Source organism: Anser brachyrhynchus (assembly GCF_964034855.1).
Source record: "Anser brachyrhynchus genome assembly, chromosome: 6".
Classification (NCBI taxonomy): Eukaryota; Metazoa; Chordata; class Aves; order Anseriformes; family Anatidae; genus Anser; species Anser brachyrhynchus.
The window spans coordinates 31,223,426-31,250,194 of NC_137700.1; the positions used below are offsets into that span (position 1 = coordinate 31,223,426).

The 26,769-nt window shown below is 56.9% G+C and overlaps 1 protein-coding gene and 1 long non-coding RNA gene across 4 annotated transcripts; both read right to left on the bottom strand.

Annotated features, from left to right (window-relative positions):
* Window positions 1-6,406: 6,406 nt before the first annotated feature.
* LOC308197576 lies at window positions 6,407-13,641 on the bottom strand. Of its 2 annotated transcripts, XR_013953107.1 has the most exons (5): window positions 13,421-13,641; window positions 12,340-12,420; window positions 11,279-11,468; window positions 9,453-10,734; window positions 6,407-9,027 (listed from the first exon to the last, which is right to left on the bottom strand). It is a non-coding gene; the product is annotated as an uncharacterized lncRNA (long non-coding RNA). The 2 variants fall into 2 exon arrangements; XR_013953108.1 differs by having other exon boundaries at window positions 9,453-11,468.
* Window positions 13,642-15,438: 1,797 nt separating this feature from the next.
* On the bottom strand, window positions 15,439-25,103 carry TLX1 (T cell leukemia homeobox 1). 2 transcript variants are annotated; one of them, XM_080597149.1, is made up of 3 exons: window positions 22,271-25,103; window positions 20,488-20,725; window positions 15,439-16,986 (listed from the first exon to the last, which is right to left on the bottom strand). In XM_080597149.1, the coding sequence occupies exons 1-3, from the start codon at window positions 22,737-22,739 to the stop codon at window positions 16,764-16,766; spliced, it is 930 nt and encodes a 309-aa protein (XP_080453275.1). In that variant the 5' UTR covers window positions 22,740-25,103; the 3' UTR covers window positions 15,439-16,763. The 2 variants fall into 2 exon arrangements, with proteins under 2 accessions (XP_080453275.1, XP_080453276.1); XM_080597150.1 differs by having other exon boundaries at window positions 15,441-16,986; window positions 20,488-20,689; window positions 22,271-25,100.
* Between the last annotated feature and the right edge of the window lie 1,666 nt (window positions 25,104-26,769).

A 26,769-nucleotide genomic window follows, 5' to 3' on the forward strand; every position in this document is an offset into this window, starting at 1 on the left:
GTGCTTGGTGAAATTAGTGATGTATCACGTTAATTACCAGTGTGATCTTAAAATGGTTGCAGGCCCAAGGAAAATTAATGGAAATCCAAATTCTAATTATGTGGCTGGTGTTAAAGAGTTGAACTAAATACCCGGGAAGGGAAATTGGATGATAATGTGGAAATATGCTACATTTTCTGGCTGCTTCTGCTTATTGCATCATGAAACCCAATAAATGCATTAAGCAGAGACACCGCTGGAGGATGATCTTTGGGGAGACAAAGGGGGGCGGGGGGGGACACCCACGACCTGGGATAACAGGGAAAAAGCGCTGAACATGTTCCAGCACCCGCTAGTTTTGCACCCCGTTAAGCTCCCCAGGAAGGCTTGCTTCTGCCCAGAGGTGCGGGCCAGACCTGAGAACCGGGAGCCCGGCTCCCCCCAGCTCCCCTCGGCTCCCCCCGGCCCCCCCCGGCTCCCCTCGGTCCCCCCCTTCAGCTCCCCCGGGCGCTGCCCCGCTCGCAGATGGGGAAACTGAGGCGCGGGCACCCCGCCCTCCGAGCCTCCTCTCTGGGGTCCCCGCAGCCCTCCCTGCCCTCCCCCTCCCCACCCAGCAATCACGCGTGAAGGGCTAATTAATTATCACAATTAAGCTTTCGGGACCCGGGGCCGAAACCCGGGGAGAGGGGAGGATTTTGTGTCGTGTCCCCCCCCCCCCCCCCACGCGTGTCCCCGGGGATGTGGGGCGCAGGCACCTGCCCACGGGCTTAACCCTTCCCTCGCCCGCAGTCTCGGGGTCCCGGGTTTCAGCTCTAAGATCTCCGCCTCATCCATCACCGAGTTAAAAAAAAAAAAATAAAAAAATTAAAAAAAAAAAAATCAGCGGGGAAACCAATACAGACAAACACATCAAGACTCGAGAGTGGCGACCCTTGGAAAAGCCAGGGTCCAACCAGATATGAATCATTTTTCTTTGCATACTTTAAAGGAATTACTAGTGATATGCACGGCTGTCACTGCAAACTACATTTATGGATTTGCAAGTCATTTCCATAAATCAGCTGCATTGGATCCATCAGAAGAGCAGAGCCCGGCGTCGGTGCGAAGATGATGGAGCTCTCTTTGAACGTATAATGAAGTGTTCCAAGGGCTGCAGTTATTTTTCTGCTTGTTAAGGATTTTTTTTTTTTTTTGGAAGGGGGAGGGGGCCTTCTCGAATTTGATTTTAAATTAAAATGTCGCCAAGAGATGTTTTATTGGTGATCACCCTTATGATAAATTTATGCTTCAATAATTACTTTTCACGGGGTATCGATTTCCTCTGGCAAAAGCCTTTCTCCCTCCCTCCAAACCCCTGTCTCCCATTTCCCGAACAAGGCAGCGCTGCCCCCCCAAGCCCCCCAGGGGAGATGCAGAGCCCGGGGTGGGCTGAAATTCCCTTCTGAGCCCACGGTTCTCGAGTGGGGGGGGAGCTGGGGGTGTCCCCCAACCCCTGCACTGGTCCCATTGCAGGGGGGCATCTCCAAAGCAGGGGTATTCCTGGGGTAGCAGGGGATCTGGGGGTTTTGTGGCTGTCCCCACCAGCCCCCAGCAAGCCCACCTGCCCACCAGGAGCTCCTTTCTGCTCCTGGAGCCCTGGGCCCGCTGCTGGGAACACGCTCAGGGCATTTGGGCAGATGCAGAGGAGGCTGAGCTCCCAGCACAAAGCGGCACTGAGGCCGAGCCAGATGAGGACCTGCTTGTTGCACAGCTGCTCCTTGCCTTAAAATAAAAACAAAATTATGACCACCAGACTGGAGTTTTGCAAGGTGTCGGTTTCATCCGAATAAATCACTTCTGATCTGTCCTTTCCTGCCAAAGCCAATATTCCTCCCAGCTCCCCCTCTTCATCCATCAATAACTTCCCCCTTGGAAGGGGCTCGCTCCGTGCTCAGAGGACAGGGCAGCACAGGGCAAGTCACTGCAAAAACGGGGCTTTTCCTCTCTTTGCCGAGCAGCAGGCCACCGGTCTCCTTTCCCATGTGTTTTCCATTCCCTGGGAGCAGGAACACAACATGTGCTGGAAAATGCTGTAGCTGGGCGAACACAGCTACCTGGTGGCAGGGAGGCCGCTTGCCCCAAAGATGCACGACTTGCAACTCTGTCGGCCCAGGCTCAGCACCAGGTGCTGGCACGTGGGTGGTGGCACCGCCTTGTTTGCCCTGTGCTTTTTTATTAAAAAATAAATAAATTAAAAAATGAGATTGGGTGAGTGCAGAGTGCTGCCCCCAGACCCAGCTCAGGCGGTAGCTCCCTGCGGGGCTCCCAGGCTCTTGGGGTGAGAGGAGGCCCCATGGCACCGCCCCAAAATCAAGTCACCCCTGTCCCAGTGTGTCCCCATGCTACTAATTACCCCAGGCCACTAATTTCCCTGCCTCCCCGGCATCCCGCTTGAAGGCCACCTCCAGTCCGGGCTCCCAGCAGCACATCCCCTGCAGAAGCGAGCCCCTTGGGGTCCCAGCGCCAGCCCCCGGACACCCAACCCCCGGCAGCGAGCTCGGGGGGGGACCGAGGGAGGTCCGGGGGGGGTCCGGGGGGGCTCAGCCCCTTCCCCTGCCCTGCACGGAGCAGCCCGGGGCCGGCTCGGCGCTGCCGCCCTGCCCGGCTCGCAAAGCTTAGGCGAGGGGGACCTCTGCAGGCGGCGGCCCCCGCAGCTCATCGTCCTACGGCAGGCTGTGGGATGGAGCACGGCAGGCTTTCCCCTGGCAGGGGTTTGTTAGGGGAGGGTTTTTTCGAAAGGTAAAAAGAGGAGGGGGTTTTGCAAACGCCCCGTGCCATCCTTTCTGGGTGAGCCGGGGGTCCCGTGGTGAAACGAAGTCGTGTTTTCCAGGGCTTGTATGCTGCTAACAGCAGACAGACCGGCTGGAAGAAGGATCACAGAATATCCCGAGCTGGAAGGGACCCACAAGGATCATCCAGTCCAGTTCCTGGGTCCACACATGACCTCCCAAAAATGAGGCCCTATGTCTGAGAGCATTGTCCAAACACTTCTTGAACTCCATCGGACTCAGTGCTGTGACCACTGCCCTGGGGAGCTTGTCCCAGTGCCTGACCACCCTCTTGGTGACAAATATTTTCCTAACACCCAGCCTGACCCTCTCCTGTCACAGCTCCAAGGATATGCTCCCCACTCCCCCACCCCCACCCCCCCAGTACCAGGACATGAAGAAGCAGGATGCTCCCCCAGTAACAAAGCCTGGAGGGTGAGCCCCATCCCCTGGTCCATTGTGGTTTCCAAGTGAATTTCTGCTAAAATCTAAATGACCCCAGTGCCACAGATCTCGGCGGGGAAGATGAGGTCAAAGCCAGGCACAGGGTTATGCAGGACATGAACACACTGAGAAGCAGCGGGGCAGCAGGGAAGTGATGGGCAGCTCCTCCAAGATGGTCCTGTGTGCACACCGTGCATGCCTTCCTCTCCCAGAGTTAAAAGTCTTGTTGAATTTCAGCCAAAATGAGACTAGAGCGGTGACAACTGCAGGAAATTCAGCCCCCAGATGTTTCAAATCCCACCACACCACGAAGCAGAGCTTCCGAGCGCTCCCTGGTGTGTGCACAGCTCCTTTCACAGCAGGGTCACCTCTGGCAGAGACTTTCCTGCCTCTCTCTGTGCTCCCAAAGATGGGAGGGTGGCAGGGTCACCATGCCATCTGACAGCACATCACACCTGGAAGAAGCCCTGTGACTTGGGAAAATAACTTTCCACATGGAGGGTGGTCAAACATTGGGGCAGGAATCAGATTTTGAGGTCTCCATCCCTGGGGATGCTCAAAGGTTGACTGAACTGGGCAACCTGACCCAACTCCCGTGATCCCTGCTCAGAGGGAGGGCTGATCAGAGGCATCCTGAAGTCACTCCAACCTGAATTACGCTATGACTTGGCGGTATAACCAAACCTCTGGCTGCTCCCCTACCCCCTCTCATCCAGCACAATAAACAAGCAACCAAGCCACTTTCAAGCCCACCAGCACAAGCAGCGATATAAAGCCAGTGTCACGCACCCTGTAATCAGTTTCTATTTCTCATTTCTTAAAAACATATTATTTTATGATCCACTAATGCTTTCCCTAAATAATCCCATTTGTTCTTCACCTAATTCAACCGTAGCCCTTAATTGTTTGATACTAATAGCTTTCATTTCTCTCACTTCCTTTTCTTTTTCTTTGCCCTGCAGGAGAAATCAGCTGCAACACCCATGACCAAGGTTACAAAACAGCTTCTGCCTTCGTTCCTCGTGCCCTGCCCATCCCAGTGTGCAGAAACCATGGCCAAGGGGGGAGGGAATTCACCCCATTTGATCCACAAACATTTCATTTCAATGATTCATTTCATGTCAAGGTTAGCCAGCGCTAAGGGATACCCAGGTCCTTGTTTTCTCAAGCCTTGGCTGGCATCCAAGGCACAAGTCTCCCTTCAGAGGAACAATGCTCAAAATGTCCGTTTCTTAGACAGAGACCCAAAAAGCGAGTAGCAGACAGCAGTCCTGGAGGCGGTGCAGCTCACCCCCTACACCTGCCAACCTTCCCTATCTGCAATTAATTTATATATATATATATATATATATATATACACATATATATATATGATGGTCTGATTTTGATGGAGTACTCCACAGGTCTGCTAACTGTTTTCCCATTAGTCCTCGCTTTCAAAAGCAGAGCTGGATTTTAGTTGGACCAGCCGTGAAGTCCGTCAGGGAGAAGAGGGGCGGGGTGGTGGCAGCAGAGTGGTGCGGAGCGGTGCTGGGCGGGTGGGTGCTGGCACCTCGGGCTGCAGGAAGATGTCCCAGGGAAGTTACTGCCGGGAAAGGCAGGAGCTGCTTCTTGGCTGCCTCTCACCACTGCGCAGGTACAGGCTCTGAACATCCCTTCTGCCTGTTTGGCAGTGGGAGAGAAGCAGCAGAGGGGCTGTGACGGGGAAGGATGGATGCTTGCTGCCCCAGGGACCTTCCTGTTTGGTTTTGGTGGATTAACCCTAAAATCAGCCGGTTCCAGTTGAGAGGAAGAGCAGAAAGTTTTGAAAAACCGTCTTAACGCAAATCTCCTTTCTCCTTTTCCTTAAAGCTAAGAAGCTGCCTGCCCTAACCAAGGCAGGTGGAGAAAGGTTTCTAAGAACAAGAGACAAAAAAAGTCTGTCAGGAGAGGATTAGCTGGAGCAGAGCCTGCCTCCGAGCAAGACAGCGGGCGAGGCCGACCTTGCAAAGCCTGTCTGGGCTATTTTCTAGAGGAAGATTGCAGAGGCGGTAGTGACAGCGCGGAGCTGCGTTAGGAGAGGAAATTCATTTTGCTTCGATGCCTGCTGCTGCTCACACAGCAATGCTGCTCCCCTCAGCCACCACCTCAGGCCCTGAGCCCCCCCGGCTGCCCGGGGACCCCCTGGCTGCCCAGAGACCCCGCAGTTCCTCCGAGCCCCCCCAAGCACAAGTGAGCCACAGGGCTCCTTCTCCTCCTGCTCATGGTGGGAGCACGGCCCTTGCTCTGCGGCCTACTGGGAAGTGTAGTTCAGCGCCTGCAAGGCCATTCCAGGGAGGCCTCTGCTTCGCTGGGAGGTTTGGGGGACAAAACTGGGACGGTTCCTCGAGGCCATTTGCTGCATGCACCATTTAAATGTATTGGTTTTGTGAACCCCCAGCGGAACGAGGGTGGGGGCATGGCTGGAAACAGGGCCCCGGCCCGAGGCCATCCCCATCCCACGGGACACGAGCCTGTGCTCGCCTGCCCGCTGAGTCAGGGCCTGGTGGCACGGGGCTCGCTCGGTTTTCCTGGGGAAGGTCTCGCACCAGCACCTCACGTGCAGAAGCAGAGGTGAGCGTGGCGCTGCGAGGCCCGCAGGCCATCCTCCATGCGGGAGAGAGAGGTTTGGGGCTCACACGGCTCAGAGACGCACGAAAAGCTTCGTGACGAGGAAAGCAAGAACGTCCCAGCCAGCCGTGGGTGCTGGATGTGACCCAAACTCAGCAGATTCCCCAGGGTCTGGCAAAAATGAGCTAGTTTTGCACGCTCTGGGGTCTAGGGCACATCCTGAACATGAGTAAGGCTGGGTTTGGGGGTGTTTCATCCCAAAGGGCAACTCCAAATTGTGTGCATTTCTTCCCCCTCCCTTTTTTTTTTCTATTTCCACCGAAGTTTTCTTTCTTTCACTAAGGAGATGCGAGCTGCATCCAGACTGCACCTCCCCATTTTCCTCCTCAAAATAATAATAGCCTCATTTGCTAAAGGCACTATTAGGGTATTAAGTGAAAATGAATTAAGTTTAATTCAATTGTTATTTTAGGAGCTTTGCCTCGTCAGGGTTTTGCAGAGCTTCATTCTTCCACTCGCTGGAGACCGGCTTTAACACGCCCCTGCTGAGTTGTTGCTGCAAGCCACAAACCCATCACGCTGGGAGTTTTACTTAATGCTAAGGGTTGGATTTTATTTTGCTTAATGTCAGAGTCTGCCTGCCACACTGCTGGGGGAGAGGAGGGAGCCAGAGACCGGTTAGCTCGAGTCCATCACGCTTGGCTTAGAAATGCAAGTGGCTGTCTGGCTGGCCATGGCTTAGGCAAAATTTGAGCACTCGTTTCCACCACGTCGCTGCCCCCCTGCTCCAGGGAGGCTTTACCACCTTCTGCATCGGGTCTCATCGCCAGCTCGGCCTGGATCTTCTCCCTCTGCAGCAGCATGGCCTTGGGGAGAGGGCTGCTGGGGGGAAATTCCTCCTGTGGAGAGCTGGGGGTGTTCCCCCTGGGCTCACAGTGGGGGCACAGACATTGAAGTTTGCTGATGGCTGCCAGCAGCAGAAATGCCAATAAAGCCCTCGGGGAGCACCAGGGTCTGCCCTGGTCAGGAGCCGTGCCTGTGCTGGGGATACATTAGCTCCACCAGGCCAAGGAGAAAATCTGAGAGGGGAGGAAAGAGGAGAAAAATTAGAGGCAGAGGGACGTGGATTTCCATGGGACACATGTCCATGCGTTTGCCATGTGGACAGGCAGGCTACTGGGTGCCCATAACCCTACAGGATTGGCTAGGGCATTTGGAGAAAATTCACACTGCTGCACAGGGCAGAGAAATGAAGGAGAAAGTGACCCAGCAGAGTGAGAAGAAGAGGGGCTCAGATCCCCCCTAAAGCCCATCAAAAGTCCATTTCAGATGAGGCATTGGCTCCCCATAGCTTGACGATTTGAGCCATGAGAGCCATCATGTCCATCCGGCATTCCCCCACCAGTTCCTACAGCAGAGGGAGAAGCAAGGACAAGACCCTAAAGATAAATGCCCACCCTCGGTGCTGGGACAGTTCAGGGCCGGGAGGAAGCAGCACTGGGAGCAGGGCTCTCTCAGCCCCTAACCTTGCTCAGAGCCGGTGCCTAGGATTTATGGAAGGAAAGCTTGGCAGTGACCTCTGCTCCGCTCCAGCTCTGAGCGTGGACTCGGATGGCATTACAGCGTGATGTACGGCCAACGGCTCTGCCGGGCAGTCTCTTGTGAGCGATGGCTTGCGATATTTCTGGAGTTTATACCTAGCTCTCCAGCTCGACGGGCTCTCTGGATATGATTTGTGCTGTATGTAGCTCTATAAATATTGAGCTCAGAGCATTATATATGGCGACAGCCCTACAGCACTCTGGGTGATATATCCCCGCGTTTGCGGTTGTAGGCGAATAATTTTAGTTTGAGTGGTGTGGCAATGAGAACAAGGAGGAAGTAAAATAAAAGGGTAATTCAAGACCAAGCGGACAGCAGGGAGCGTGCATGAGATTCAGCTTATCATTCAAAGCCAAGCCTTTCCCACCAAATCATTCAGGAAATTGATGGCCGGAGTCATTTCCCAAATTAGTTACCTTATCCCTGCGTGCTGCTGTCTGCAAAACAAAGAGATGGCACCGAGCCCCCCTGCTGTGGGCTTTTGAGGCAGAAGAGGGGAGGCACAGTATGAGGACAGGGGAGGAGCAGAGGACGGGGCTGTCAGGGGACACGGGCAGGGGACATGGGGTGAACTGGGCTGTTACCAGCAGCCTCTTGCCACCCGATCCCATGGGAAGATGCAGCAGCATCACTTCAACAGCTCCTCCAGGCAAGCAGCTCGCAGGCCACCATGTAGGCTTTGGGGACAAGGGCATGCTCCTGGATATTGCTTAACCCACCCCACATTGCTGCAGCCCAGGTGCCACTTCTCCCCCCACCAGCCCCACCGTGTTCCCTCCCTCCAGCCAGGAGATGAGCAAAGGGGGCTCGCATCCCAGCACCAGAGATTTCGGAGGGTCCTCGGGGCCATCCCCTGAGCAGGATGCAGGAACGGCCAAATGCCCATCTCCAGGGGAAAGCGGAGGACAGGTTTCATGCCGTGCCCAGCTCCCTGTGATGCTCTGAGGCACGCAGGTGCTGGTGTCCGTGCGGGGCTGGCCCAGGCTCACCCAGCCCAGCTCAGATCATGCAAGTGAATCATTTCAATCCCAGCGTCAGAGCCCAGCACTTCAACAGAAAGGGCATTTACATCCGTGGGTGCTGAGGGCATGGCCAGGTGAATCATCGCTGTCCCTTAGAGAGAAGTCCAAGGCAGAGCCTGTAATTAATCATTAATTGTGAAATAGGCGACTGAACAAGCACCCAAAGAATGTGATTACAAGGAGGAGAGGGAAAAGGACATGATGGACCGAGGCCAGCACGGTCTGCAACAACCACCAGTCTGTACCAATGTGTTTCCTGGTGCCTCATTCACAGGACCCACTCGAGCACCCACCCAGCACCACGCAAGGACAGGGTCTGACCAGAGCACCTGGTGGTACAGGCAGGAGGAAAGAGCATTTAAAAGGAGCCGGAGTGGTTTGCTCTGGTTCTGCAGAGAGATGGAAGGTCAACAGAGAGTAACAGCTCTGCTCTGCAGCACTGTGTCAGGGCAGGGACTGCGGCTATTTGCGATGGCAGCTATTGCAGGCACAAAGGATGTACGAATTGATCCGATTCCTTCCTCCAGAAGAGATTTAAACTACATGGGAAAAAAAATACTTCCAGTGGAAAGTGCTTCTTTAACCTTGAAAAGACACAAAAGGCTCAGTGAGACAAAACAATCTGGGGCTAAAGTTGCAATATTTAACATGGGAGAAGTCTCGTGGGGCTGGGATGGAGCGACAGGTTCCCCATGCCTGCGCTGTTAATATTACCCTGAGCGTCTGCAGAAGCCACCTCTCAGCCAGCCCAACCTGGCTCCCTCTGCCTCTACATGCTCACCTGGTCCCTAAAACGGCCCTTTTCACCCCAAAATTGGGTAAGGGGCTTTGTGGGGCAATGCCAGCAGGGCTACCTGTGGGGTATGTGGTACCTGCAGGTCCTGCGAGCCCCAGCTACTCACATGCAATCACAGCAACCTGCTGTCTCCAAGACAGCTGAATTTGGCCAAAATTGGGCCAGAGGAGACAAAAAATATTAGCTGAGGATGACAGACACACACAGACTCACCTCAAAAGCCTTGTTTTTCTGGAAACCAGGCTGAAAAGAGGAAACAAAGAAGAGAAACTTCACAGCTGGTAGAGCATCCAGAGGATGTTGTTCCCAAATTTCATCACTTCGTTTTAGATCACATTTTGGCCTCTGCCCTCTGGGCACCATTTCACTACTAAATGCACCGTGGAATAAATACCAAGCGATGGCGGAGCACAAATAATCCCTTCTCAGAGAGAATTACTCTTCTGGCGAATTCTGGGGAATAAATGCAGCTTTAAAAAGCAATAACTGGTTAAACAGATACTCGCACACAAGCAGACCCCATTAAAGTCATTTGATACGAGCCAGGGAAAACCACCTCTAAATCACATAATTATTTTAACAGACGAAGGCGCATTTGTTTAAACCGGTCCGAATCACCTTTGGGGAGGGAGGAGAGAGGGCTCCCGTCTGCACCATTAAATGTTTGATTCCCTGCAGCTCAAGCCCAGGCTCCTATTTTAATAGCACTGAAAGTGTAAATAGGTGATAATAAAACACAGGTGATTTCCTCCAGCCTTATTGACTTCCTGCGCCACAAATAAAAATAAAAAAAATAAATAAAAATAGTAATAATAGAAAAGAAACTCGTCCCTTCCTTGTTTATCTCTCGGGTTTATATTTTTCCCTCCTGGAAGGAAGGAGCTGCTGGGTGCAGTGCCCCCCAAGCAGCAGCAGCCGAGCTCCCTGCAGCCCCTAGGGGGAGCCCGGTCCCCGCGTTTGGCTGCGGGAGGCTTTTTGGAGGGGGGGGGGGCTGCCGGGGACCGCGTCCTGCGTGGCCGACCCACGCGTGGGGGCCCCACAGCCGGCTGGGGGAAATCATGGGAGCTCTCTCAGAGCGGCCTGAGGTCCCCTGGCTGCCGTTCAGGAGCCACCCACAGGTCCTTAAAATATAGGGGAATGGTGGGGGGCTCGCTGGGATTAAATAGGGGGGCACAAGGGAGGAAGGATGCTGGGCTCGGAGCTGTGCCAGGCAGCACCTGCAGCACCGCCAGGTGATACCCCCCACCCCTGCCACCCCACCACTTGTAGGGGGGGGTGTCTCTGCTCCCCTCATCCCACCAGGGCCCATTTGGGTACTTTTAGGGATTTCTCCGGAAGGGGAGCAAGGGCTGGAGCCAGGACTTCCCTCCTGTGGTGCTGCTGGCTGGTGGCGAGGGGAGAGGAGCTGCCTGCCTGGTGCAGGAGAGGTTCAGCAACACGGCACCCTCATTTTTGGCAGTGTCTCCAGCCGTGCGAGCTCTCAGGGTTCACTTTCCTGCGGATAAGGTTGCAGGTGTGGCTCTGCCTCTCTGGCTTTCCCCTGCTGTGCTCGTGGCGTGCATAGCGGAGCTTGGCACGGCGCACAGCACAGCCCCGCTCTGGGGGACCTGTGTCCTGCGGTCCCCAGGGGCTTGGGCTGGGTGGGAACAGCCATGGGTCCACAGAGACGTCCTAGGGAGCATGTCGTGCCCTGCACGTCACCTCCTGCCTCGGGACAGGGGGGTCTCGGCCACAGCCAGGTTCAGACCCACCGTGACAGCTTATAAGGCTTCAACATTTGCTTTCGCTTCATCCTGAAACGCAAGATGGGGCTCTGCAGGCGTCTCCACGAGGATGGGAGGCAGTGGGGAGCCCCCTCACCTGGGTGGGCTCACGTCCCCGGGCCGGGGATGCCGTGCAGAGGCCTGGCCACAGCTCGGGGCACAGGAGATCACTCACTCACAGTGACCCTAAGCGCGATTCACACCCAGCAGACCTGAGCGCCCAGACGCGGCCTTGCACCCGCTGACCATCGGCATCACAAACCAAGTGTCCTTTACCTGAAATCCTGCAGAGGAAGAGTTGGGGCAGCCCTAGGGCCGCACATCAGCTGCAGGCTGGGGTTAGCAGGTATCAACCACCCAGCAACGCCATTGCCTGAGAACTGCCTCTCGCTGGCAGTGAAAGTCCCCGGGAAATGGAGCTGCTCTCCGTGTTTTCCTCTATCCCGCTCCTTGCGCTGCTTTCCAACTGAAGTTAAAAAAAGTAGATATTGATTGATTTTTTGTAATCACTAGTTTGTTATTTTTAGGCTACTGCTGTCTAAGAGACAGACAGCTAACCGCAGCTTCCCCGTGACGAGCGCGCTCACATTCTTTGGAGAAAAGGAGAAAATCAGTTTTCTCAAGCCTCTCTTGTTCCTGCTCAAAAATCTAGCTCGGGGACACCCCATCTCACTCTCAGCAGTTTATTTTTGCTCCAAAAGCACAAACTCCCAGCCCCAACAGACAGATCTCTTCCTCTCGGCATGAAGCCCCACCGAGCCCAGGGCCCGTGGGTTCGGATAGAAATTTGGCTGGTGCCCCCCACCTTCCCTCAGTTACCACAGCCAGAAATCAGTTTTCAGACTGGGAAAATCTAGATTTTTTGTGCCTTTGGAAAAAAAAAAACATCTCTTTGAATACAGTTTTGAGTTGGACTTAAATAAATCTATAGGCTGCATGTAAAACTACCAACGTAAGAAAATGTTTCTGAGCAATGGACGTGAGCAGGGGCAAAGAAACTACGTCCTAATCTTGGGTGAGCACTGATATATCAAACTGAAAATTTCCTAACATAACTAAGGCCAAAAATAACCAACAATAATAGCACTAGTAATAATAGTAATAAAATCAAAGTCCCAGCTAGTTTCACTAACAAAAGGTATGAAGAAATGGCGGCAATCTGGAAGATCCGACTCCAGCAGAAGCTTGTTGTGATAATCTATTGCTTTATGTACTTTTTTCTTTGCTTACTATCCACTAAAAAACATTTTCAAAAAAATCTAGTTTTCATCCACAAATTGAGATCCTTTCATTTCTAAAATCTCAAACTGGGATATTCAGATCATTTCAAACCTTACTTCACAAGAGGTTTCTCAAACGGGCGCCGGTGGAAGCTCGTCGTCGCACAAAGAAATCGGCGTCACTCCACCGGCATTTTTCTGGCAGAAAGCAAAAAAAGATTAATTTAAGGAGTTCCAGCTGTCCCAGCGCACCAGACGGGGTTGGCTTTTTCGTGTAACCCAAACAGCGTTCCACAAAACAGTTCTGGGTTTTGCCAGTGAACTTGATTTCCCTACCGGACCTGGCACCCAAGCCGTGAGCTCCCGTGGCCGTCCCGCTGAGCCCCGAGCGCTGATTTTAAGCCCCACAGGGCGCAGGTTAATTATGAGCACATCCGAACGATAGCAGAAGAGGCAGCAAGATCCAGTTGCTGACGAGGGGTGTTACAAAAATACCTATCAACAGTCCCAGCGAGGTCAGGAAAACGATCTCATACATAGCTGCTGGCGGGAGCAGAGCTTCTCTTTACTATTAATCGCGGCAAGTTGTATCAGAGATTACACACACTCGCCTGCTCTTCCTGCCACAGCTGCCAGATACAGGTGACCCTCACAGATGTTACCAGACAGCATTAGGCCGACAAGAAACACCCCACAGACAGGACAGGGCAGCCCAAGGGAGGCTGCACGCAGCATGCCTACGGAGGTGCTGGCACGGGGGCGCGCTCACCGCCGCGTGCCTCAGGGCACAGCCCTGGACAAAGCCCCCCCCACCCGGCCCTGCCCAGGGCCCGTTCCTGGCAGAGATGAGACAGCCGATCCTCGTTTGGATGACTCGCCTGCTTAGTTAATTGGCTCGATGGGGGCCAGACCTCTCCTCCCTCATGCCCACGGAGCTGGGACCAAGCCCAGACAACCGCAGCAGGTCCAGCTGGGCTTCGTCTCCTCCAGCTCCGCACAGATGTTCGATATTCCTCTTGCTCCTGCACGGCTAGCGTTCCCCCCCATCCCCAAATCTTGCCTTCGGAAGCTCAGCACCTCCACAGCCGAGCCAACACAACCCATTGCTCTCGGTCGTCCGCGGCCACCCGGCGATGCCTCCGGGTGCTCGCCTGCACGTTGCACCCCAGCTTTCCCCTCCAACAAAAGTTGTCCCTACCTGGCTTTGCACCTCCTCGAGACAGGCAGGCGAACGCTGGAAAAACCTCTTGCACCACCTCGGGTTTCACATTTGGGCTTTGCTACGTTTTGCGATAAGCGGAAGTGGGAAATGCCTTTCAATGCTTCGCAGTGCATTCGTGGTCCTGTTCCCAACCAGGCACAATGCGAGAAATGAAATCAGCCTTCAGTGTGGTATGGATGGCCCCAGGATATGTCTGAGGCGGTGTCAGTCTACAAAACGTATAATTATATGTCACCGTTTTGTGTCATTGCTTATTGATTTAATTCCATCATATTTCAGGCAACTTTTATTGTCTGGGTACAGTTCATCATGTTAATAACTGGAAGCATGTATGCAGATAGCAAAAAACCCTCCTGCGACTAAACCAATTCTAGAAACGAGTCCAGGAGAAATATTTTAACAGAAACCCCTTCCAGCAGCAATTGTTCCAAGAACAAGAAAGACCGGACGAGAATTTTTCTGGTTCCAACACTACATATATTGTGATTTCATATCGAGATTTCTTTTTTTCTTTCTTGGTCTTTTTTTTTTTAAACAGGAAAGATTGATAAGAAAAGGAGGAAGTCAACATTTTCTAGAACAAGGTGTAGCTAAAGATTGCATTTAAATGCATGCCCTCGAGTGTGCGTTACCATACTTCGCTGGGAAACATTTTGGAATATGAAATGAGTAATGTGGATATTATAAAATGGTTGTCTCGGAATTAAATTTTAAGATATTGATGTGTCATAATAATAAAATAGAAAACACTTTTAATATCAACAGTGAGCACCGTGATCCCTTCTTTATTTATTTTGTGGTTGGTGTTTTTTTTCCTGCACAGAAACCTTGGAAAGGAAAACGAGCAGAGCCATGCGCTGTGAGCCATCCCAGACCTGCACACAGCGATACCTCCTGAAGGATTAAGCACTAAGCACAGCATTTTCTTTGCAGCCAAAGTTGGGCACATATTAAATAAATAGCTTAATCGGCTCTTAAAAATCTGTCTGTGGTATGAAACAGGATTCAAACAAAAGACTTCTGTCAAATTTATCTTGGAAAAAAAAAAGCTATATTATTTATCTTTTTTTTTTTTTTTTGTAAGCAGGTATCTTTGTAAAGATATCCCCAGAAATTTGTCCTCTGCGTATTTTACTTATTTTCCCGTGCTTTCTCTTTTTTTGTTTGTTTGTTTTTCCATTTTTTGGCTTCTTGTCTCCACCTCTGCAGATGTTTCTCTGCATTCACTTGCGTGTTGGACTGGTGGATGGGAAGGAAAATCCTGAAGCACCATAAATTTGGAACACAACTCCACAAGAATTGATTTTGAATAAAAATAAAAATAAAAAATAGCTTATACCTACACTCACCTGACAAGCTCCAGAGGTGCCTGCCCCAAGGACCGAGTTTGGGTCCAGCAGCAGCAGCTGGGGCTGTTTTATCAGGCACCCCACAAGACCAAGAGCTGGGGGCCGGCCGGGTTTGCAGCCCCCTCCTCGCACATCCTCTGCCCGGCAGCTCCCAGCGCTGAAGGAAATGCCAGGCTGAAGGCAAAGCCACGTCCCTGGCCGCGAGCCTGGGAGCATCCCCCGAGGAAACCAGGGAGAATTTTCCCCCCAGTGGAGTTTTCCTCTGCCTGGCCAGGGACAGTGCCCTAGAATAAAGCTGAGCACAGATAGAAAAGAGTCCCGAAAATAATCCCCTGCCAGGCTGTGCCTAAAATGTTGGAGATTCCTTTATCCTCAGCCCCACTTCTGCACAAAATCCCGGACACCAACACCGAGGCGAGCGCCGCGCGTCCCGCTCAGGGAATTTCCCCACGCGTGCAGGAGGCGAAGCCCCTGCGCACCCAGGGCTGCGATCAAAGCAGGTGAGGCTTGGAGCCCGAAAATAGCTACAGGACGAGGGATTAAAATACACCCAGTTATCGCCAGAGCTTCCCGAGCCGAGTGGACTCGACCAAAGTCAGAAGGAAATGCTAATGCTATTTTCATCTTAAACAAATAGAGGAGGCTCCAGCACTCGCTCCGATCTGCTGTCTCCTCTCGGGGAGCTAATAGGCAGGGAAGAGCAAGGCATGAAATGATTTATTCAGTACCCTGGAGAATTTTTTTTTTTATTTTCCTTTTCGTTTCCACATAAATTACACAAGCACTTTATAAAATGAATACACGTAAGACACCGTAGAAGTGCATAACTTAAAAAACAAACAAACAAACAAATGAATGCCTTTTAAAATCTCGCTGAAAATAGGTTTTCTGATTGCTTGTTTGTGCTAGCTGTTTAAATTGGCAGTGCTGTTTTAGATTATAAGTAACCAAAAAATATATACTGTATATATATATATCTATATATTCCTGGCCTTTGCTATAGGAAGTGCTTTGTTTAATTGTGTCTCATTCCCTCAGTTAAAGAAACAACAAAGTTGGGAGTGAAATCGAATCGATTTTTGCCCTCACGAACTGCCTCATCAAGGAAAACAGGGAAAACGAAACACCGGACAGCATTTTGCAAATGATATGGAAATAAACCCATCGAAAGAAACCGCGTTACCCCTGCCAACTGCCACCGAGGTCTTCTCGTTATTAAAACGTAGGCTGATCGGCGCCGAGTCCGTGGCAGCCGGGGACAGTTTGGGCTCTTCCTGCGATTGAGCTATCACATTTACCGTCCTCAGGAGTCTGTCAGTTCCTTGGCTTATTCCCCCCTCGCATGAAAAAATTAATGAAAAAGGGGAGGAGACACGGCTAGGTGAGATCCGAAGGGTTCGCATCTGTCGCCAGCAGAAATTGCTGCTGGGAGGAGAAAAAATATAAAATAAAATAAAAAAGCCGGGTTGTTTCCTCCATTTGTTGCATCCCAACACGTCTCCAGCGCAAACGGCCCGGCACAACGCCTGGCTGCAGGAACACGCTTCCCAGGGAGCCTCGTCCTTTTGTCTCAATCAGTCCGAAGTGTGTCTTTGTGTATATATATATATGGGCTTTATATATATATATACATAGGGACCTATAGGGGTGCCCCAAGCCCTGCAGAACCCAGAGGAAGTTTCCCCCAGCCGGGCGCTCGCCCGCAGCCACATCTGTCAGGGCTCGGCTTTTGTCTGGCGGTGCGTCAGGAAGTTCGTGGTCGGCACCGGAGACTTTGGGAAGAACAAAAGGGTTGGGGGGAGGCGAGACGCCGCTGCTCCGTCAGCCCCACAGGCGGGGAGAGTTTTTGGGGTGGATTTCCCTTCCCGTCGGTCCTCGCCATTTGCTCCGTGGGAAGCACGTGTGGCCGGTGACGCCGGTGACAAAAGGGGGACGCCGAAGGTGCGCGTGGCACCGGTGGGTGCCGAGCCTTACTCGCAGGCGGAGGCGACGGTGGTGACGCTGGTGATCTTGGTGGAGTCGTCGGACCAGGGCTGGAGGTTCTGCAGGGCGAAGAGAGAGGAGTTGTGGACGCAGATGGGGTCGGCTTGGATGGGCTGGTTGATGGTTTTTTGGAAGGCCTCCTGCTGCAGCTGCATGAGGATGCGGTTCGCTTGCTGCCGCTCGGCCTCCCGCTCCTCCGCCGTCTGCCTCCTAGGAGAGAGGCAGCCATCAGGGGGGCCGGGGGGAGGGAAAAGGGGGGGGTCAGGGCTGGGGACACGGCCACAAGCTGGTCCCACGGCCCCTGCACATACCGCTGGTGTCCCCCACGCACTGGGGGTTGAGGCCGTCTTGGTGGCCCTAAGGAAAACTACTCCCGTCTCAGCAAGCAAAGGCACCAAGCCCAGGGTCACAGCCCCTGCTCCCCTCCTTTTTCTGCCCAAAATACCCAAAAGGGTCAAGATGGGGCTGCAAAGGTTGCAATTCCCTGCAACACAGCAGTCGGGCAGGGTGCCCCAGAGAGAACCACGGGGCAGGGAGCGGGGCCACGGGGATGGGGTCGGGCAAGACGTGGCCAAGTGGCAGTGCCAGGTGGCCGGAGGCAGGTAGCATCGCCCCAGGGCCGTGCCAGCCCCTTCCCCGTGCCCCAAGCAGCCCTCCCCTCTGCTGGACCCCGGCCAGCTGGTGGGAGATGAAGGCAACGAGACACCCATGGCGGGCAGGGCAAAACTCACACACGGTGCAAGCGGTAAAATGCAGGCTAAATGCTTAGAAAACACATTTTCAGCCGCGAGAACAATCAAAGGGCCAGAATACGCTGTCTGGGCAGGGCGGAGGAGGAAATTTTTGAGAACAGGTTGGACACGCGTCTGTCTGGAATGACAGAGGCAGAGCCCAACCTGCCGGGGGGGGATTAGGGGCCGGCGGAGGTCCCAGCCACCTCCGCCAGGGTCCAAGCCCCGGGTTGTCTGGGAGGAGGGGATGGGAGAGGAATGGCCTGAATGTGCTTAAATCCACAACGAAAATCCCACCTCCCCTCTCCTCGACGGCAGGTCGGCCTGGAGGCTGCAGCCTGCGGCCACCTCGGCTCTTACCGGGAGCATCCCTGGCACCCCGAGCACCCCTCCCTCACCCCCAGCCCACGTTCTCCCAGCAGTTTCAGCGGATCAGTGATGGGGGAAAAGGCAGCTTTTTAATTTAGCAGCTCGTGGGGGACGCGAGACACCTCGTCTTCTTTCTCCACGGGGATTTTTCGCAGCAGCTCCGTGCGACACGCGGGAGCAGGGCTGGCGTCCCGGCGAGGCCTGCGTGGGGCCGGGGCTGCAGACGCCAGGCATGCGCTGGGAGCAGGCAGCTCGGGGCTCGGTCCCTGCTCTAATCACGGTGTCAGCATCTCACCGCGTCAGACATCCCGGGGAGAGGGGGCTCGCAGCAGCGGCTCGGTCCCTGCCGCCATGAATATTTAATGGCTCCCCGCACAATGAAGAGATGCTCCCGGGAGGAGAGAGGGGGAGAGCCCCACGTCCAGGGGGCTGCCAGCACCTGGCCAGGGTGCTCGTGCTTTTTGCCTCAGGCTGGGGTTTGCAGTTCGAATCTGCTCGGTCAGAGGAGGAACTAAACCTCAACGCCCGGGTCTCAAGCGAGCCCCCAAATCTGGGGGGGGGGTATCACGCAGCCACCTCTATCCCGTGGATGCACCCAGCAAAGGGGCTCCAGGCAGAGGCATGACTGTCCCCCCAGCCCGCGTTTGTTTAAACACTTAAATCCGTCAAAAGGCTTAAAGCAACTCTCTTTTATTAAATATTCCTGGCTGCCCGCGCCCCCTGCTCGCTCCTGCCAGCACCCAGAGCTCACCCAGCCCCGGGGGGCTGCGTGGGGCACGCTGCTGGCCGGGGCACCCACGTCCTCTGCTGCAACACCCGATGTCCACAGACACAACCGAGCAGAGCTTACACGCCTCTGTCCCTCCGGGCCGGTGGGGATTCTCCCATGTCTACTACTACGGCTGAGGTCAGGCTGCAGACTTTCCCTTAGACAGAACCAGTCATTTATTTCTCCTCACCCAGCTATTTTTTTTTTTGTGTCAAGCACATGAATAGGTTTGTATCCTCTGCTCCCCTGCCAAAGGGGGCTGAACTTAGCCAACAGACGCAAGGAGTATTGACAGACAGAAGGAGAGGCAGCCAAGCCGCATTTGCCTCACTTCCTTAGGAAACCAGGTTAGAAGACACGGCTGACCCTGTTGTGCAGGCCGCGGCAGGATTGTTCCTCCTCCTCCAGGACTTTGCTCCTGGCTAACAGAAATCCCTCCAGCCCGAGACTTCCTGGCTCTCGGGGAGCTCCGTGGGCTCTTTAGGGAAGGACCCGCTGCTGGGGGGGGGCTCACCCACACCCTTGGTTTCAGTTTCCTCGGCCTCCGTTCCTCATCCGACCCCCGGCTATCGCTGCCCCACGCAGCCCCTGGGGAAGCCCGTTTCCCCCCACATTGGAGAAATTGTAGGGACGGCCAGGACTGAAGCCTGAACTTGCAAAATACCCAGGCTAGGCTTGGATTTCCCTCCGAGAGATCCAACTCGCTGTGCACAGAGCATCCGGCTGGGAAAGGGGGGGCACGGCCATGCTGTTGGGCCCCCTTTCCCCACCTGGAACCCCCCTGTTTTGGCTGTGCGCACCCACCCCAGCAGCTCGCGCAGAGGAAAAGCAAAAGATGCCTCCCAACCACCGCCTGCCTGCGTCCCAGCACCCAGCACAACAGCACCCCGCGACCTGCCCAGGAGCTGCTGCCCCTGCCCAGCCTTGCAGCCTGCCTGTCCCCAGCCTGGGGCAGGACAAGGGATGTTCCCGGTGCCGGGTGCCTCTCCGGGGACACTCCGGGGGAGCTGCAACGTGGGACAGAGCCTGGGAGCCTCCGCCAGAGCCCGGCCTCCTCCTCCTCTCCTGCCCGTGTTTACTGCCACGTCCAGGAGGAAAAAAAAAGCACTTTCGCAAAGAGGTGCAGAAAGCCCCGCGGGGGTCAAAATCTGAGCTTTACACAGCTTTTTTACAATATCCTGGTAACCTGAGGTGCAGGATCCGGCCCAGGCCGGCTCTGCCCCGGTCCCATCCAGCACAGGAGGGTCCCAGAGGGTCCCAGTGCAGCCACATACCTGCCGTGCAGCTGCAGCCACCGCTCCCCGACGGCCCCCCCGGGGGCTCCCCGCCAGGCCAGGATCCCACAGACAGCACCCCCGGGGACACTGTGTGTCCCCTCCGCAGTGCACGCACCCAGTGCACACACACAGCGCGCCTGCCGCCCACACAAGCTCCCATGTGCATGCACACACTTCCATACACGCACACCCGCTTGCACGCACACCCTGTGCTCACGCTGAGCGCACACACTCCGAATGCACACCGCGTTCAGCGTGCACACACCCGGCTCGCACACGCACCCACATGCACGGTCACACAGAGGCACACGCGCACACCCTGCACATGTGCACACCCATGGACGCATGGCCTACACACAAACACGTTCACAAAACGTGCAGCCACCCACACGTGCCCTGCTTGCACGCACACAAACGGCTGCACTCACACATTGCACACACCAAGCACGCATCCGTACCCACGGGCACTGCTTGCACACACGCGGCCGTGCACGCGCACGGGGATTCCCACGCCCGTACGCGCATGTGGCCCCCGCCGGGCACGTCCAGGCCCCCAGCCCCTCACCTCCACTTGGTGCGCCGGTTCTGGAACCAGGTCTTCACCTGCGCGTCCGTCATCTTGAGGGCCTTGGCCAGGGCAGCGCGCTCGGCCGAGGCCAGGTACTTCTGGCGGTGGAAGCGCTTCTCCAGCTCGCAGATCTGCAGGCGGGTGAAGGACGTGCGCGGCTTCTTCTTCTTGGGGGGCGTGCGGTTCTGGTAGGGGTGACCTATACGGCGTGTTACAGTGAAGGGTGAGAGGGCCACTGGGGGGGACACGGGAGGGGGGGATGAGAGGCAAAGAAGCAAGCAGCGACACATCAGCAGAGGGGATCCGGCTCCCGGGCGCTGGGCTGGGGGGGTTGGGGACCCCCCCCGCTGCACGGGCCGCGGTCCCGGTACCGAGCACCGCCCCTGCCGCCATCCCGGGCCTTCCCCGGGGCCGGAGAGCCCGGAGCTGGGCTGCGGGCACCCACCGGGCACGGCGGGGGGGGCGGCTCCTTGCTCGGCTTTGTCCCGGGAAAAAGGGTAGGGGCTTGAGGAGGGGGGGGGACGGGACAAACCCGCAGCCCTAAAGCGTGCAGAAATCCGAAAAACCCCAAGCAAAAAGGAAGGGCGGGGGGGGGACGCTTTGGGAAAGAAACGAAAAAGCAGGGACCAAGAGGGGCAGAGCGGGGGGGGCTTGGAGGGGAGGGGGGCACGGAGCAGCGGGGTCCGGCCCGGTCCCTCCCGGCCCCCCGGTTCCGCGCCCCGTGTGAACGGGAACCGGGGGAAATTCGTTTCGGAGCGGCGGTCGCCGCCGCCGCCCTCGGCCCGATCGTTTCGTAGCCGGGAAATAACTTCCCGGGCTGGAACCGGGACTCGCGTTTCGTTTTGGTTTGCTTTTCTTTTTCTCCCACGAAAAAAATAAAATAAAAATAATAATTATAATAATTCGGTAAAACCCGCGGTGGTTGCGAGCGCCGCCGGGCCGGGAAGGGCTGTAGGAAAATAAAGCCGGCGGCTCCCGGGGACAATGTCCGTCTGTCCGTCCCCGGCGGAGCCAAGTAGGAACGGATCGAAATGAAACGGGAACTTGCAAAAACGCGGCCCGGGTCGGTCCCGAGATAAAGGACCCGGGCCGGGCGCGGCGGGAGCGGGGAACGCGCGCTCCCCGTTACGATTTCGTTGCTTTGCTTTTTATTTTTTTTTTTTTCTCCGTTTTCGTTAGGGGAGCTTCGGCTTTGTTAGCACCGAAAGCCGAGCGCGGGTCCACCTGGAAAAGGCGGCGGCTTCGGAAAGCGGCTCCGAACCGAGCCCGGCTCGGTTTGGGGTCGCCAAAAAACCCCGCTGTGGTTGGGGACAAGGCAGAGCCGCGGCGGGACATGGGGACACTCGGCACAGACCGACACGGGGCGGCCTGCCCGGGCGGGCCAAGGCCGGGGCCGCCGGGCTCCTCCCGTGCCGGGCCGGGCCGGGCCGGGCCTCCTCCGCAGCCCCAGCGGTTATTTTTAGGGGAAACTCGCTGCGCCCGGGTGGTGGGGATGCGGGGAGCGGGTGGCCGTACCCGGGGTTTGCGGAGTTTTCCGCCTTTCCCGAGAAATTGAAAAAAAAAATTATAATTATAATTATAATAACAAGGTATTTCGGGGTGCCTGAACGCGCCCGATTTTCCACCCCTTCTTGCTCCTGGCCTGCTCCGGGACCCGCCGTCCCACGGCGGTGCGGGGCGCGCTCCCCGCCCGGGAACGGCTCCGGTTTTCCCCGCTGAGCACCGGCGATTTGGGGAACGGGAGCAGGGAGGAGAGGGGGTTCCCGGTGGCCCGACTCACCTGTGAACCTGTCTTTTGTGTACCGCCTGTTGCTCTCCATCCAGGGGAAGGTGAGCCCGGTGAGGCTGTTGACGCCGTTCACCGGCGGCACGGCGGCGGAGAGGGGCTGGTGCACGCCGCCGGTAACGGGCCGGTGGGCCGGGACGCGGATCACCCCCCCGGCCGAGCTCAAGGTGTTGCCGTTCATGCTCACCGCCATGTTCACGTTATAGGAGCCAGGCAGGGCTCCCATGCTGCACGAGGTGCCGGTGTAAGCGCCGGCCGAGCCGCCGCCGGTCCCGTAGCCGCCGGTGACCGTGTTGTAGGCGCTGCCCACGATGCAGCCCAGGCCGTAATCCGCCGAGTCCTGCAGCCGCGGGTGCGACACCATGCAGCTGCCCGGCTCCGACGTGTTGAGGATCTGGTCGATGCCGAAGCTGATGGGCTCGGCTTGCCCTTGGTGCAGGTGGTGAGCCCCTAAGTGCTCCATGCCGGCCCCCCCGCAGCCCGGCCGCGCTCCCGTCCCGCTTGCGGGGCCGCGCACAGCCCCCCACCCCCCCCACCCCCGGGGCCCCGCGGCACGACCCCCGGCACGGGCACGGCAGCCCGGCCCCGCACCGCCCGGGCACGGCCGCCGTGGGCTCAGCACCGGGCTCGGCTCCGCACCCACGGCACCGACCCGCGGCGGAGCCACGCGTGACCGAGGCGCGCTCACGCCTTACGCTCTCAAGCCCATCGCGCCGCAGCCGCGCGCCCCGGGACACCGCGACAGAGCCACCACGCGCGACACAGCCATGCGAGGTCGCGACACGCGTGCTGCGCACCCCCGCGCCGCTCCCGGCCGGCTCGCTCAGCCCCGAGCCACGATCGCGGCGAGCTCAGCGGGGCCCCCAGCCCCACAACGACCCCGACCCCAAAACCCCCCCGGCCCCGCAACCTCCCCCCAGCCGCAGCGGACCTCCCCAAGACCACCGCCACCACCCCGAGCCGGGGCCACCGCGGGCACCCGCCGGGACGCGGCCACCCGACGGCGCGCCCGGCCGGCCCGGGTCCCTTCGCCCCTCGGCGGCGGTGCTGAGCCGGAGCCCCGCGGTGCGGAGCGGAGCGCTGCGGAGTGCGAGTGCGAGCGCCCCGCCGTCCTGTTTGCCCATCAATCACGCTACCCCAGGCCTGCTGCTCCCAGGCCCTCACTCTCCATTGGCTGGATGCTGAAAGGAGCCGAGTGAATGACAGCGGAGAGGAGCACACGAGAAAAGGAGTTGCTTCTTCCCCGGCACCCCCCCCCCACCCCCCGCCTCGGAAAATAAAAAAAAAAAAAGAAATAAATAAATTAAAAATAAAATCAGCCGCTCGGCTTTAGGAAGGCAGGGCGGCTGCGCCGGGTGCGCGCAGGGCAGGGCCAGGATTTTGGGGTGGGCAAGGGAGAGGCGAGCAGCCAGTGTCCCCGCTGTCCCCAAGCTGCTGGCACCGGTGGGACCCGCTCCGGGGGCAGGAGGGGGGCATTTGGCCCCCGAGCTGGCGGTGGATGGGCCCAGCCAAGGGGAAGCGAGCGGCAGCTCCAGCGCAGGGCCTTGGCTCGCCCCCGCCGTGCCCCGGTTCCCCAGATGGGTTTTGTCAAGTTCAACAGGCTGCGCCTCTCAAAAGGCTGAGGAGGAGGAGGGGGGGGTGCCCCCAGCTCCAGACCCACGAGTGGAGGCATGGGGCCGGGCTGGAGGGCACCCACGGGTGCCCAGGCCTGGAGGGAGTTGCTCTGTGGAGGGAGGCACGGGCAAAACTCCTACCCAGAGAACTGCCATGGGGTTCACTTTGGGGCTCATCGTCCCAGGGAGCAGGCTGGCCACGCTGCTCCCTGCTGTGGCCTGCCCGTGGGGAAATGAGTATTTTTGTTTAAGGAAAAAAAAATAAAAATGTAGAATTAAAAAGTGAAAGCTGCTGCTGGAATTTTCCTGCAAACTTGTTTTTGACTTGGTTCTCAGTGCACCCGCTCTGCGCAGCTGATCCCCGCTCTCTGTGTCTTCAGTGTGCTGGGGGCATAGTGCCCACGGGGACTGGGTGGACACCTCCCACATGATACGAACACAACAGCACCCAAACTCCATCATATTCTCCTGCTGTGCTCTCCCATTCACCTCCTCGCTCACTAGCATGGGTGTCTGCCCGTGTGCATCCTCATGAACACCCCCCTTCCATCTCCCCAAGGTGCTCACAACCCCCTCGCACGCTCACCAGCACCCATACCTACACCATCTCTTGCACACACACCTGCATCCGTGTACACTCGTTCCCCCAAACACCCCACTCTCAGACACGCAGCCCTGCCGTGACACCCCCAGACCCCCACTGGGGACTCTCCCACCACTGTGACCCTACAGCAGGGACACCACAGGGGCAGCAGCAGCTCTCGGCCGCCCCGCAGCCCCATGCCCAGCCCGGTGCCCGGTGCCCAGCCAGCCGGTCCCCCCCCTCCTGCCGGGGTCAGGTTTCCCCCCTCCCCGTACCTGCCTCAGTTCTTGACTTCTGAACTCTTCAGGGAACTCGCTGGCGCCAGCTCCATCAACCAAAGTCCTTGTGGTTAGGAGGAGCTGGGAGGGGAGGGAGGGAGCAAGGTCCGGGGGGCTGCCCCCAGGCAGGGGGCTTTCTTGTCCCCCCCTCAGGCCGCAGCTGCCTTCGTCCTTCTCCAGAGATCAGCCTGGGCCTCTTCTCCAGCCCCTTCCTGTGCAAGGGACGTGGAGCAGAGCCTGCTTGCCAGCCCCAAGCCAGGACACGGGGTCCCTGCTAGTGAACCCTGACATCCAGGGGGACCCAGCTCTGCTGGCAGGCCCCGGGGGATGCCCCCTCTCCATCAAATAATGCAGCCATCTCATGCTGCTCGTGTGTCCCAAAAGCCCCCATCGATGCTGGGCAAAGCCTCTGGGCGTCCCTGCGCGATCTCCCAGCCTGAGCAGATGCTGGGCGCCCTGGGGACTGGCCCTGAGAAATCACAAGGTCAGCACCAGTGAGCCAGGCTGGCTGCTGAATGCCGCAACCCCCAGCTTCTGGGCCTGAAGTCAGGGATTTGGGGTGATAAAACCTGCCAGGAGAGAGACCAGGGTAAGGCAGGACTCGCTCTTCTGTGCGCCCAGCGAGGACAAACGAGTCAGGCAGGCAGAGCTGGGTCCCGGCTGGGAGCTGAGACCCCTGGAAGTCAATGGGAATTATGAACGGGTTATAGGATGATGCACAGCCCTGGGATTTAATTCCTGCACTAGCCACAGACCTCATCTGCAGCCTTGGGAAAGCCACACGGCTCCTGGCGTTTGGAAGTTTGGGCACTGCTCATCTCAGCCCCGGGGCAACAACCGGTTCAGATGCTCCAGCTCAAATTGCTCCTGGCCTCAGTTTCCCCATGGGCTGTCCACGGCAGGAGCTCGAGCAGTGCTGCTGAGCACTCTGGAAAAGCCCTGCCCCGTGAGAGCTGCCAGCTCTTTCATAGCCTTTGCATCCAAGTCACAAATTCGGGGGCCGAGGGGGGCTTGCACGCAGTGCTGCGAGTTCCCACAGCCAGACAAGTCAGGGCCGGTCTCGGTGCTTTCATGTTCACATCCCTACAGGAGAGTTTACAAGGATCAGCACCTGCTTTGAGGTGCACCCAGTGAGCCTACAAACGGGTGGGCTGGTGGCAGAGGCACCCCAGGACTGCCTGGCTGGTGCTCGGAAGCAGATCCCTCCCCCCAGCATCACCCTGCGGGTTGGTCCGCCTCTGGATGTCAGAAAATAATTCAGAGATCACTCTCCAAGCAGAGCCCAGGAGAAAGGCATTCTCAGATGTTTGCCCAAAGATCTAAGTAGGGCGGGGGGGGGGGGGTCTCTTCTGGCCAGAGGAATCATTTTCTGCAGGCAGCAGCAACAAGCTGGATCAGCCCTCTTCGGAGGCAGAGAAAGCCTCCAAAGCTCAAGCTGACTCAGGCACTAAATTGTTGCAAAATCCGTGCGTGGAGGAGCCTCATGCCCTCCCTCTCTGCTCCTCCGCAACATCTCACCCCCCTGCAGCACCCAGGGCCGCTTCCACGCTCCTGACAGCCTTGAAACTTCTGGTGCCGTTCACCTGTCCCCAGCGGGGATGGTGAACCCCGTTGGGACGGGCTCATTTCTAACGCAATGGTTCAATCCTGCCCCAGCTTGGGGTTTGAGGCTGGGTTTATCCGTGCTAGGAGATGGCAGCAGAGATGAGAGCCTTTCCCGTGCCACATGAGGCCCCCCCTCTCCCCACAAAGGCCTGGGACCCTTTCTCAGGTTTTCTCATTGATCCGGTGCATCTGCCTCCTGCGGTGGGGAGGGGGACAGCCCAGCCGAGGCCTGACCTCCACCCTCTGCTCCCATTTTCTCCCATTTTCTTCCGCTTTGCTGAATTTCGAGGGCTCTCAGCCCCCCATCTCCCCCAAAGCCCAGAGATCCTGGGAGCCGAGCCCCCAGCGGGCTGAGCACCGCGGTGCGGAGCTGCCCCCACCCCCGGGGCAGCTGCTGACCATGGGGGGGGGGGC